Raw genomic sequence first — 13,543 nt, forward strand, 5'->3', positions numbered from 1 at the left:
TTCCAACAAGAAGTACACATAAAAAATGTTTTAAATGAAAAGTTGCAAGAAAATCAAATGAACAACAATGAAAGAGTTAGCGGGCTTCCTTCCTACGCGACCATTGAAAAAGAGACCAGACTAATTAACCCTTCAATGCTACCACTGAAATTTCTAACCCTACAAAAAATCTTATATTCCTCTCTAGCCAACACTATAGTGCACACAGTGTCACATCCAAAACTTCATTATCAAGCCCTTTCACAGATCCTCCATGTCGATCTAATAACAAACTACGTACAGGCACTGCTAGATACATATATAGCACCAATTAATCCAATGAGTCAGTTGCCATTCATCATATATAGATTAATATAGCCAAAATGACTTGCTAGAGATGCATCAAAAATTGATTATAATTCATTGTTTAATCAGACCAAGGTAAAAAAAGGGTGGCGCAAATCGCAGAAACAAACCTGAGTTAGTCTAGGGTTAATAGTTTATACTGTTCCAACAATTGGGGTGAAATTAGAAGCGCATACGTATAGGAAGGAATAGGATTTGATTAAGTTAGCACAAACAGTAGTTCATTCCTTATACCTGGAATATGTTCCCCTAAGCTTTTGATTACATCTCCCACAGCTCTCATCCTGTACTCAGCGATGAATGCAACCGCCATTAGAGTTTGAATTTTCTAGTGGGAAAGTAAACACGTCCTTGAAACTACGTAAATTCTCAGCAAAACTAGAGATTGAATTGGGAACGACGTCGTAAGCGCCTTGGGGAAAGCACGAAAAGCTTTGTCGGTAAAACGGAAGGCCAAAGACTCTCTGGCAGAGAGCCGTCGAGTTTGTGAGAGTTGAGGAATGCCGCTGCTGCAGCACATGAGAGCTGTTTCGAAAAAAGAAAAAAAAGGAAATTGCAAAAAAATCGGCCTAGGTGAGCGCCTAGACGGGTCTTTTTTTTTCCTAACTTTAAAGAAAACCTGAGTTTTAAAGTCTTTAATCGCTGCGGCCAAACGGTTCGTTTTATTTTCGTAACGGTTCTTTTTTTAAAAAATTTGGGTTGTTGATTGTTGCTGATGTTGATTGATACGCATCAGTTTGACTTGTCATGTGGTGGGCCATGGATTACGTGGTAGGATCTGGGTCGTCCACGGTAGGTCCACTCTCATTTTAGAGTGGACATGGCAAAAAACGAGTACAATCGTGCGGCTATACTATTTTTTAAGACTTGAGAAAACCGAGTATTGCCGTGCGGCTATACTTTTTTTTAAATAAAAAACCATGTCCACTCTAAAAATCAAAGTACAGCCGCGTGGCTATACTATTTAATTACATTATATTTAAATGGTATAGCCGCTCTGCTATACAAATTAATATTAAAAAAATTTGAAAAACGGACCGTTGCATTAGTTTATAATTTATAGATATTAATTTGGTATATATAGTTGTGTGACTATACGAATAAAATACGTACGTGTTTATTTGAAATTTTTTTGAAAAATTACAACTTAAAAGTTCGGCCACTATATAATATTTTTTTATAATTTATTTAAAATTTTAGTATATATTATTTGTATTCAATAATATGTGATAATTATGTGTATAATACGTGAATTTTGTATTTATTATTTAAAATTTTGTAAAACGTACGTGTATTAAACATGAAAAATACGTAAGTACATGTTCAATATGAGTATTGTACGTTTGCTTCTTTTAAAAACGTGAATTTTACCTAGTATTATAATACATGTATTATACATGTACATATGTATTTTTCATGCTTAATACACGTTTTTTTTTTACAAAACTCACGTATTATACACATAATATTCATATATTATTGAATTAAAATAATATATATTTAAATATTTAAATATATTATATAGTGGCCGAACTTTTCAGTTGTAACTAACCAAAATTTTACCGAATAAAACACATATGTATTTTATTCGTATTTTTCCCGGTCTGTATTTTACTAACTATGAATATGAGATGCTAAGATTATTTCTTACTTCTTGTAAAAAAAAATACAAGATGGTGATTTTGCAATCTCTTTGCCAACCAAAACAACAATTTTAAACAAAGTTTTATGAGTATAATAGTAAGAGAGGTGGTAGTATTCTTCATGTACAGTGTTGTTTGAAAAGTGAAGCAATTATGTCACGCCCCGGACCCGGGGGTAGGCGGAAACCCCGCACCCGGTGCATGAGAAAATAAAAAGTAAAATAAAATAAAAGAAATTGGAAACATAAAATAAACTTTTCTTATAAAAATAGCTTCCAAAAATCTTACAACTTTACAATAAATAAATAAAGCCCTATCACTCTCATATATTTCAGCCTCAACCGATTTGGTCCTTGTCTTGCCCATTAATTCATCTGAAAAATTAAACATGGTGAGGGATGAGTGTTGCGTAGATACAGCTGCACCAAAATGGATTCAGTTGCATCCTCAACTTGTGATACTCGCAAGTGCACGAGCCGTTTGGTAGTATAGCATATGTAAGTGCGAGGTCGATCCCACGAGGATTGGTGATTGAATGATCCAATTCATTTTTCCTACACAAAACAGAAATGAAAAAGAAAGGAAATAAATAAAACAAGGAAGAAAGAAATAACTAACTCAAGCAGATAAGTTCCCAAGTTCAATTAGATTAATGGATTGATTCTAGCTAAAGTATGATTAAGCCATGGTGTGTGGTCATAACCTTGTGTTCCTAATTCCCTAATTTGATCATTTGTTGTCTAACCTAAAATTAAGCATTAGGAACCCATTAAGCATAGAAGAACATCTTAAACAACCAAGTATGTATCTAATCCCTGTTGTCGAATGTCCATACATACTCTTCCTATTCATAGTTCAATTCGAATTAAAGCATGGTGTCTACCCTTAATTCAAACCAAGATAGCTAACATGCAAGCCTAAATGGTGATCAATCATTCAAACTAGCATATTAACTTATAAGCATAATGAATAAGAACAAAAACCATAATTGAAACTTGGAAACTAATCAAACTTGAAACTAAAGAAAAGAATTTACATAACAATGAAAATTAAGTAGAACTTGGAAAAACTTAAGGAGAATTTCAGCACAAAGATCTCATTATAACAATTGAAAACTAGAAAGAGAAACTAAGAGAATTTGAGGGAGAGAAGGGAAGGGAGCTCTAAAGAAGTGTTTGAGAGCTCCCCCCCTTGGGGTGTGTTTACAAGCTTAGAGAACTTCCCTATTTATAGGCCTAGGGGAAGTGAAAATCTGAATTCAATATGGCTAATGCATACAACACTTGTTTTATAAAATCTGAAATGGTTGATGCACTTGTATTAGAAAATCTAAATTGGGTGATGCACTTGTATTAGAAAATCTTGAATTGGTTGATGCACTTCACCAATAGATCCCACCAGCAGCCCTAGCTCATCTTCATGTCACCATGACCAAGCTTCCAACCAGAAATGATAGCTCATACCTAGCTCACCATGACCAAGCATCCAACCAGCACATGCTGTGGTCAGCATGACCAGCAACTTCAAGGGCTTACAACTTGGGCTTCTCTTAATCAAATTAGGACTTTAAGCACTCGAAATTGAAGTTCAGAATGTCTTCTTTCCAGCCATATGTTATTTGGGCCAATCCAAGGTCGGAGGAAGAAGTTAAGGCCGAAACAAATTGCTAACTCATTTTCCGCGCTGATAAGATCCATCCTGAGCATGGTTCTGTGTTTGCTAGGTAACGGACTCCAGATTTATCCAATGGGGCTGAATTTTGGATATGTTATAGTACACACCAATTGGAACAACTTTCATGAATAATGTGGCCTCATTCGAGCTATGTAGGTTGTTGAAACAAAGCCTGCAATATGACCTACGGAACTGGACTGGCAGGGGGCTGTAGCCAAAATGAGTTTGTCTTTAAGCTCTTCATCCATTCATCCAAATTAGGCCTTAACATGCTTGAATTGCATGAATTATGCTCTCTAAAGCCATCATTATTACCTAAAGCTCAATGAACTGAAAGATAAACACAAAAAGGATTAAAAACACAAGTTTAACTCAAAAACATAACCAAATCATAAGCTAGAAGGGTACAAAATGATATACAATTATGAACCGATCAATGAGCAACCACCGCTCAGTGAGTAGATTATGTAATATGCCAGTCAAGCAATGCTGTTTTACACACTCTAGAAAATATAATGAAAAGATACACCAATCCAGATCATATCACATCATCCCTTCATATCTTGGTTATCCTTCATAGCATGTAACCAACCACGTGATCCCTATATTGGCCTCACTGTCCTATGTCCCCGTGTGGTACATCTATCCCTCGGATACTCCAACATTGAAGTTCTCATGTTCCATGAATAATACATACTTTATGAATATTCCAATCAATATATATATATATAGTGTGAAAGATTGCACTAAATTAGACATGCTTGACTTGAAATAGAGAGATATTTGTAAATAGAACAAATCCACGATAATTCATGGTTTTCATATTTAAAATAAGAACTTTTAGAACACATTACATAAACCACTCACCTCGCTAATGAGAACCCGTTAAATAAATTGGCAAGACAACCCATCTACCTATCTTCATATATTACCACTCAAACCAAACTCCAAGAGTTTCATCACTTCTCTCTCTCTCTCTGTTCATTTTCTATGCACAAAAGGAATATGTCGGCAGTGACTTCCTTCTTATTGGATGGTATTTGGCGGTTTACTAAGACTTACCATCCAAGTTAACAATTAATAGATAAGAACATACTAAGACTTACCATTCAAGTTATATTCTAGCTATGTTTACTAAGCATTGTTTTTCTTTGACACGTACAACACTAACCATGACTAAGCATATCAATATATATATATATATATATATATATATATATATATATATATATATATATATATATATATAGTGTAGGATATTTATGTAATACACACATATATATAATAAGATATATGTATATATAAAAAATAGAATAAGATAATTATCTTAATAGAATAATATATGTAATAAAATAAGATATAAATATTTAATTTCCTGAAATATAATATATATATATATATATATATATATATATAAATTACGGGGTTTCACAAATTACCAAGACCACTCCAACTCAGCATGTAATTCTCTACAATGAATAATGTGTGCAATTATAGAATTTAGTAGCACTCGAGAGAACAAGGTAGATCAAAGGCAAATAGTTCCACATTGCACTAACAATAAAAATCTGGATTTCTCTGTAGCAATTCAAGAGTAGACTTCCTGTAGACTTCCTCATCTCCCCATCTTTTTCTCCCATCTTTTCCCTTCCTTATATCCCCTCTTCTCCTCCCTTCCTCTCCCCAGATAATCTAGACCTGTTTGTTTGTTTGTTTTGTTTGATTGTTTTTGCAGTGATCTAGGTGGCTGGTGGTGTCTTTGTCTCGATGACGGCGATAGTTGTGAAGCTGGATTGTGTCTCTCCTTAGGAGAGTTGTGATACATGGTGGCTGATGTTTTGCCTATATTTTAACGGCGGCGGCAGTGGTGACGCTAGTGGTAGTTGTTGGGATGTGGTGCTCTTCTATACTCTGCACTGACCAAAGAACTATGCTTGGTCATATGAGATTTTCTTTGCCTGGTTCTGAATTAAAGTGGAGTGCTTCTCATGGGTCCTTTATTGTTGTTTATGTGGTGACGCTGGATTGTGTCTCTCCTCAAGAGAGTTGTGATACCTAGTGGCTAATGTTTTGTCTCTGTTTCAACGGCAGTGACAGCAGCATCAACGACGCTTGTGGTAGTTATTAGGATGTGGTGCTCTTCTCTACTCTACGCCGACCAAAGAACTATGCTTTGTCATAGGAGGTTTTCTTTGTTCGGTTCTAAGTTGAAGTGGAGTGCTTCTCAAGGGTCCTTGTATTGTTGTTTATGTGTTCCTCCTACGTGTTCTCTCCTAGTTTCTGCTATGGTTTGCCTTACAGTTTGTGTGGGTGCCAAATGACTATGATTTTGCTCATAGAAGGCTTCTTTTGACAGTTGGGATGTTCTGCGGTCCTCTTATGTGGGTCTATTGTGTTGGTCTATAGTTGTGGTTCTCATCGAAGGTCTATGCGTTAGTTTTCATTTTTTATTTGGTTTTTTTTATTGTAATGGTCCAAAGTGACTTGAATCGGATTCTCTTATTAGTCCATGACATGTGTGGTACTCTTTCCTCCCTTGGAGTTTGTTCCATGAGGTTGTCCTAGAAAGGTTTTAACAAGGCCACTGTATCATGTCGTTCTTTGTACGTCTTTGGTTCTATGAATGAATTCTCTTTCTCAAGAAAAAAAAAAACATGACTTTGGAACAGATTAATATTTTGAAAAGAAAAGAAATATATATATCTTGTTGAAGAATTCTAGAATTCTACCACACAATCAAACTCTTGATCAAGAAAAATCAACAAGTATTGGATTCTGGTGAGTTAAATGAGGGGTGGGGGAGTGGTGAAAGAGAAGATCCTGAAAAAGGACCAATCCCTACATTTGTTGCTCCGTTGCATTCAATTAAGCAAAGCAAAGCCTCTATGAAATTGATGGTTGTTAGAGCATCTATAATCATACTCTCTATTTTTTAGTTAAAATTTAGCTAAAAACATATAAAATCTGTTTTAGGAGCTCTCTATAAATTTTTAACCCTATAATTTAATGCTGCTTTATTTTATGAGTATTCTAAACCTTTAAAAAAAAGTTGACATTAATTAAAGGTTTAGAATACTCATAAAATAAAGCAGAATTAAATTATAGGGATCCACTTCGAGTTCTTTCTCTCACCACATATTTAAGAGCTTCTAGAAGTCTCCCTATTTTAGGAGGTCAATAGGGAGCATGGTTGGAGTAAAATTTTTCCAATTCCTCCCTAAATTTTTTCCAATGAGGTGGTTTAGGGAGCCATAAAAATCTCCTTATTTTTCTCCCATTCAGAGAAGATCAGCACCATAAGCACCTTTGCCATATCATGGTCATATCAAAAACCCTTGTCACCTTGGTTCCGGCAAACTTGACATTAAGATTTGCAGCAGCAGCATCAACATCATCAACTCTTGAAGATAAAAATGATATTTTACGATTCGGATACGAGGTTCACATCATAAACGGCTCCACTCGCAACGATAAGCCATTGATTATTCGCTGAAGATCGAAGGACGACGATCTTGGTCCAGGACTTCAATTGGCATTTCAAAGTTAGCTTTTGGTTTACCACTCTCTTCTTCAGCAACAAACCATTACGTGCTCTCCAACTGGGAAGTGCTTTTGGTTGGTCTCAGAGTCTGGTGTCCATCTCAGTGATGATAATGTAAATTGGGTTAAACAATACAGCTGGCATGACTAATCAAATTGTGTTTTGTTTGCTAAGCACTAATAAATTATATTGCAATAAAATGTAGGTGTTTGTTTAGCAGATCTCAAACATGTCATGGAATTTTTATTATTTGAATCAAGGGCTAAGGCAAATGATTTTTACTTTTTTTTTTAAAAAAAAAATTTAATTTAATTATTGTTTCACACGTACAAGTTATAATAGTTTTATGTCCAAGACTCCAAAGCCTTGCATGTTTGCGAGCCTGCTACTTTTGCAAGTTCCTCTGCAGATTTCTTGTGACAATACCTTCAATTTTATTTACCGAAAAGAGAAGATTATATTCACCCAAAAAAAAGAAAAGAGAAGATTATATCTTCAATTTACCTGGCAAATTTTCTTTTATGTTTAAATTTCATAAACAACTCCTATATAAAATGTTGAACTAAAATCAATGCTTATAAAATTTGTAACATATGATCAAACAAAGTACCATAGGTGTGGCTTTTTCCAAAGATTCCCCCCTAGAAAAAAAAAATTAATAATAGAAATAAAAAAATAAAAAAAATCCATCTCAATCCCACAACAGTCTTCCTTTTTTCTAACCCTCAATCGTGGATAATGAAGAAGAAGATAATAATATTAAGGGGATAAAAAAAAGTCAATTACTGTTTGTAGTATTAGAAAACATGTAAAAGAGGTTTTCTGCAGCAATTTTATTTCACAATAACAGGGCTATGACATTGCACCAAAGACAACATGCATAAGTGAACAAACCAAATAGAGCGAACTACAGACATAACTGCAGTTGAAAAGTATCACCAAACTTCGGGGCGCAACTCACCAGTTGCTGGGGGCATCCATTTCCCAGAGTTGTAGACACTCGCACCAACTTTCCAATTAGGCACGTCCTTCATAACTTCAGCCTCATAATCAAGGTACTTTTTCCACTCTTTGACAAATCTAAAGAAGCAGTACATTTTTACTTCGAATTCAGCGAGATGAATATTACAGGCATGAGACATATGAATGAAAGGGGGCAACCAACAGTATAATCTTTTTACCTTTCATCTTCTTCAGCTTGAAGCACAGGGAGTATTGCTCTGCGAGCAGCATACTTTTCAGCCTTAATGGCCCTACATAAAGCAAATTTTTTAAGCAAATAATATAACATATAAAGAAAATTCTCAATGAGAACAAATAGTAGTGTCCCCTTACCCAAATAATTAATTACATTTTCACATGCACCGGCAAAAACCAAGCAAAAATCAAATGAAATTGCAGGAAATCTCGCTAATATTTGCTTCTACTGTCTACCCAATCCCATTCCCACTCAAAAATCGAAGTCAAAGGCATGTAAGAAAACATGTTCAAATAAACATAAAGCAGTAAGTTAGTAACTACAACTGTCCAAATAGTCACGAAGGATAATCATACGATCTTTTGAGTATACAGAGCTCCTGCCCCTTTATTACTACAAAGTCAGTCAAATGTTTTTACCAATCAAGATGACATAGAAGCTCATTCTATCGTGATCATCCCGAAGAACCATGATCACCATCTCATGACCCCCACGGTAATAATAAATCATACGAGGCACATATCCTCAGCTTACTTTCTCACTGTTACCCTATAACAGCACCCAATTTGACCAGTGAAGGAAGAGACAAATAATGTGCTTTATACTAGCTCTAAACATTACTCGTGGAGAAAGTTTCAGGTTTCCTTCTTCAAAAATAGATCACATGTCCTAACCTAGAGAAATAACCTAGCCAAAGGTTTGACTTTGAGGGAAGCTTCCAATAAGCAAGGTTATAGATGCTGCGGAAGCTATTTGGCAAGGAAAGCGGGTGGAAGAACTAACCCAGAACACATGCCCTTTGGCTCCAAAGCTCAAACTGAATCCTCAAACGAAATGGTTGCATGGAACACAAAGTAAGCAACAAGACGAAATGAGGGCATAACGATTTCCACCTGGATTACTTAAGGCATCAGCCACTAAGCAATTTCAGGGAAATGCAAGTAGTGTATCTGGTATGGAACTCAGGCCAAGTTGGCTCAGTTTTGAAATATAAAAACAAAACATCCTTATTCGGGTTAAAAAATAAAACCAAGACTGAACTGCATAGTATAGCACAAACTCAATGACCTTGAAACTAATCTTTCATAGTAGTTTGGTTCTTGGGTCAATAAGAAGTAAAAAGAAAAAAGGCTTTGAACTTTCGACCGCCTTCCATCTCATTCTTTAGCACTAAACAAGAGGAGGGAAAACCATCATCTCCCCTTCTTTTATCATTTAAAATCCATGTTTTCCTTCCATATCCATCATTCTCTGAAACCTTAATATTAGGATTAGCCTTTGTTAAGGAAAAAGTAAAACTAATTTTATACTACCCACCACATGAAAATCTCCCTCTCTCAAAGAAACAAGGGAAAAACTCCAACTCCTATTCTTCATCTCTATTCAAACACTTGTCATGCAGACATTTTCAACAAGGCCTCCAAGTTTATTCCCTTGGGGTTCATATGACATGGGATCAATCTGTGTTACGATTGCGCTTAGTTAGCACAGTGGTCAGCGTTGCACCAATATGTGTAGATTGGGGAAAGGATAGTCACAGGAGGTGGGATGCTTGTTATGGCACCAATCTGGTGAGTGTTGGGTGAAAGGATGAGGGAGGAGGAAAAGGAGCAGACGTCACAAATATATGTGCAGTCGAGGAGAGGGAGAGGAAGATGCAGAAGGAGCATATCCAGCCATTACCCATGTGCCCCTGACTCTACTAATAGAGTGCATACTTTACTACGTGGCGTGGCATCTGGATAAAATAAAGCATGCTAAGAAAACCATGGCAAATATGAGATTTGAACTATTTGATATGATATGGAGCACTGGCCTATGTAAAACAGGCTGCAAACTGAGCCCTTCACTAAATATGAATGTCTTCACATCTATTGTTAGCAAGTATCCAACTTTACCATAATAATTGGGCATAAAAACCCAAGCTCTCCAAGCATCTGCTTATCTATACCTGAGTTCTTTCCTTTGCCCCATCATTAACAATGCTCTTTTCAATTAACAATATGAGCATCCCGCATATCATTCATTAACTCATATGTTTTTTTTCTAAACAATGCAGAAAGTAATAGTTTGCAAGAACTAATGAACCTTTTTTTTAATTTTATAAAATCCAAAAATTCATAACAAAGATCATAAAATTTTTTACAAGAATTATAGCCCCAGAAATTATAATATAAATATGAAAATTATATTAATTTATTAAAAATACACGAACTTGGTAACAATTGTAGATAATCTGCATTTCTGTAGCTCACTTCAAAGAAATACCATGAGAACCCTAACAAAGATCACTACATCTCACTCCCCTACTCACCCACTCACAGGACCCATCAAATTTTCAACCCTCAATTCACAAAACAATAAAAACCCATACAACCAAATATCAAATAAATAAGCTCTGACCTTCGGATCTTGTTGCCCTTGCCGACCTCGTACATGCCCCAAGAGAAGGTACCAAAGGCAGCCAAGAAAATAGCCACTGCGCTGGGACCCTTGTTGGGGATCCGACGAGCGTATCGGACCGGAGCGAACCCACCCGGCGGCGGACCGTCCTGGAGAACCGGCATGTCCTTGACGCTCGCCATCCCTGGCTTGTTTCTTATCACTGCCTCTGTCATTTTGAGAGCTTCTTTGAGCTTCTGTGAATCAGAGCCTCAGCTGAGTCTTGTTGGTACTGTTTGGGGAGAGCTTTCAGGATTGCAGGGGGTGGAAACCAAGTGAGGTATTGAGGCTAATTTGGTGGTGAGGCTAAATCTGGAAGACTGAACTTTTGGAGATCAATGAGGATGCGGCACGTGGTGCTCGTGAGTTGATTTTGGTTTGGGTTAGGTCACCTTCAAGTGATTCAAGAGAAGCCCTCTCTTAAACTTGACTCTATCATGTTTGGTAGGGCTCACTAGATAGGACTGTCCTATATTGTACCTGAAACCCATGTTTGGTTTGAAAGGGGACTAATTTAAATGGGATTGTAGAGCCCAACAGTAAACAAAAAGCCTCACTAGCTCTTCCAATTTAGTGAGCCTCAAAATCGGTTCGCAAAATAGCGATGTCGCTAAACAGAGAACGCGAGTCCGACAATAACCAGCTTCTTCTTCTTCACCTAGAACTATAACCACCACAGACCCAGCCAAACCACCAGAATCACCACAGACCATCGTCAAACCCAGTCACTCGAACCAACTGTTCGGTTCATTTTTATACATAATTTTTCATGTTATTCACCCACTATTTTGAGTTAGTTCTTGACATTTTATAGCTTTTTACTTCCTTTTTGTGTTTTCTTAGATTTTACCTTGGTTGGAATGAAAATGAGCTAAAAGTGCATTATTAGTTATAAATTCTGTTTTTGTTCATTTTCGTAGGTGAACTTCTTGGCCTGGGATCAACATGCTCTGGTGCTCGGATGAGGTCATGATCTTCATGAGATTTGTTCCAATGGATGTTAACTACAACATATCCAAATTTGAGCTCCATTGGACAAGTATTGCCTATCCAACCAATCCAGCATGTTACCACAGCTCTGGAAATCCGGATTTGGCCAGCTTTTACCTCCTTTGTGTCATCTTAATTTCTTGTTACCATAACTCTTGGTAACAAGGAATTACCTTTGTAAAAGAGATATTTTCTGAAGTATTTGGCATCTTTGTGAGTCAATGCTTCATAATGGCAAGGGGACAATGGGCAAAAGCTTTAGAGAAAGAATGAGTTTTATATTAAAAGTGTGAGTAGGAAAAGATGGGAAAAGGAGCAAAAGCAATTGGCAATCAGATATGGAGGGAGCCTTTGAACGTGGAAAGCAATTCAATTTTGAATTCTACAGATTGAGAGCAGATTTTGGAGAGTTTGGAGCTTGGAGAAAGCCAAGGTGCAGCCAAGAAAAGTGGAGAAGAAGACTTCCACCATTGATGATCTTGAAGCTTTCATCATTTTCTGAAAATCTGTAAACTCTTTCTAATTTCATTTTGAGTTTGTATTTGAAATAAGTATGAGCAACTAAACTCTATAGCTAGGGCTTAGGTTGAAGCCCTAAACATGATTACCTTATTGTTTTGATACTTGAGTGTATGAATTTCTAGATATTGTTGATGAATTCCAATTCACCAAATTAATCTATCCTTGATGTGTGTTTTTCCTTGGTTGGCCATCTTTGAAAGCATGCTTCTTGAGATTGTTGGGATTATGTGTATCTTCATGTTATCCTAAGCAATAAATGGATGAAGTAAGAATCATCCATGTGAATTGGTTTCTTGAATACCTAATGTAAACACCATGCTATTAGGATTCTTGTGATGTTCATATTCTCTTTGAACTTAATGGGTTCTCCTTGTAATTGAATCAAAGTACGAACCATACCTAGGTTCGGTTATGGGGAGGGCACAAGTATTGTAGCACGAACCATGCACTTTACGTATATTAGAGAGAATCAATGCGTCTTGAGCCACGACCCATGGCCTTGATTGCGAACATTTTCATCAACACGTTTAGAGTTCATCACTTGAGTATTCATGAACTTGGGTAGAATTGTTTAGGGTGGATTCCGAAACCCTAGTGTTTGTTACTTTTTAATTCCACTCTTTGATATTTCATCTCTGCCTTTCTCATTTAAATTCAAAGTCCATTTACTTTCATGCAATAGAAATAGGACACTTGAAACAAATCAAAACCCCCCCCCCCCCCCCCAATGTGTGTGTGAGTTGTGTGTTTGATACGTGGTGTGTCTTTGATACTGAATTTTATTTGTTTCCGTAATTGTTTTGGACTTTTGGTCTGCGTTGTGTTCTTGCATTTTCTGTTCTGAATCCAACCGTATAAAGAACGTGCATTTTCGACGTACGGTTCGAAAGTTATAGGCAAAACACTGGACAGAGGTCGAAACTGAAAAACAAAGAAACGAATCTGCCGAAAAACGACCGGTCATTACTGTTCACGACCGGTCGCTCATCACACGTTTATTGAAATTTCGACTCTGCCGAAAAACGACCGGTCGTCACTGTTCACGCGACCGGTCTCCACTGTTCATGTCACTGTTCACTGTTCACGGCACTGTTCACAGGTGATAAACAGGTGATAAAATGGCGATAGAAAGTGCTGTTTGTGTTTTTCTCTAGTTTTCTTGTGTTGTTCCATTTCTTTTACACTTCT

The 13,543-nt window shown here is 36.5% G+C and overlaps 1 protein-coding gene across 1 annotated transcript; it reads right to left on the reverse strand.

Annotated features, from left to right (window-relative positions):
- Positions 1-7,935: 7,935 nt before the first annotated feature.
- LOC110750913 (NADH dehydrogenase [ubiquinone] 1 alpha subcomplex subunit 13-A) lies at positions 7,936-11,131 on the reverse strand. The gene is made up of 3 exons (XM_021951306.2): positions 10,805-11,131; positions 8,385-8,456; positions 7,936-8,283 (listed from the first exon to the last, which is right to left on the reverse strand). Exons 1-3 carry the CDS (start codon positions 11,017-11,019, stop codon positions 8,139-8,141), a joined length of 432 nt encoding a protein of 143 aa, XP_021806998.1. The 5' UTR covers positions 11,020-11,131; the 3' UTR covers positions 7,936-8,138.
- Positions 11,132-13,543: the final 2,412 nt, after the last annotated feature.

The sequence above is a fragment of the Prunus avium genome, chromosome 1 (assembly GCF_965620075.1).
Source record: "Prunus avium chromosome 1, drPruAviu1.hap1.1, whole genome shotgun sequence".
NCBI classification, from domain to species: Eukaryota; Viridiplantae; Streptophyta; class Magnoliopsida; order Rosales; family Rosaceae; genus Prunus; species Prunus avium.

What these genes read in the sequence shown, in the direction of transcription:
- LOC110750913 (XM_021951306.2), bottom strand. Translation starts at nt 11,019, where the DNA reads ATGACAGAGGCAGTGATAAGAAACAAGCCAGGGATGGCGAGCGTCAAG. An exon ending in AAGGGCAACAAGATCCGAAG is followed by an intron (nt 8,457 to 10,804) that starts GTCAGAGCTTAT and finishes TGCTTTATGTAG; the next exon opens with GGCCATTAAGGCTGAAAAGT. An exon ending in CAAGCTGAAGAAGATGAAAG is followed by an intron (nt 8,284 to 8,384) that starts GTAAAAAGATTA and finishes CTGCTTCTTTAG; the next exon opens with ATTTGTCAAAGAGTGGAAAA.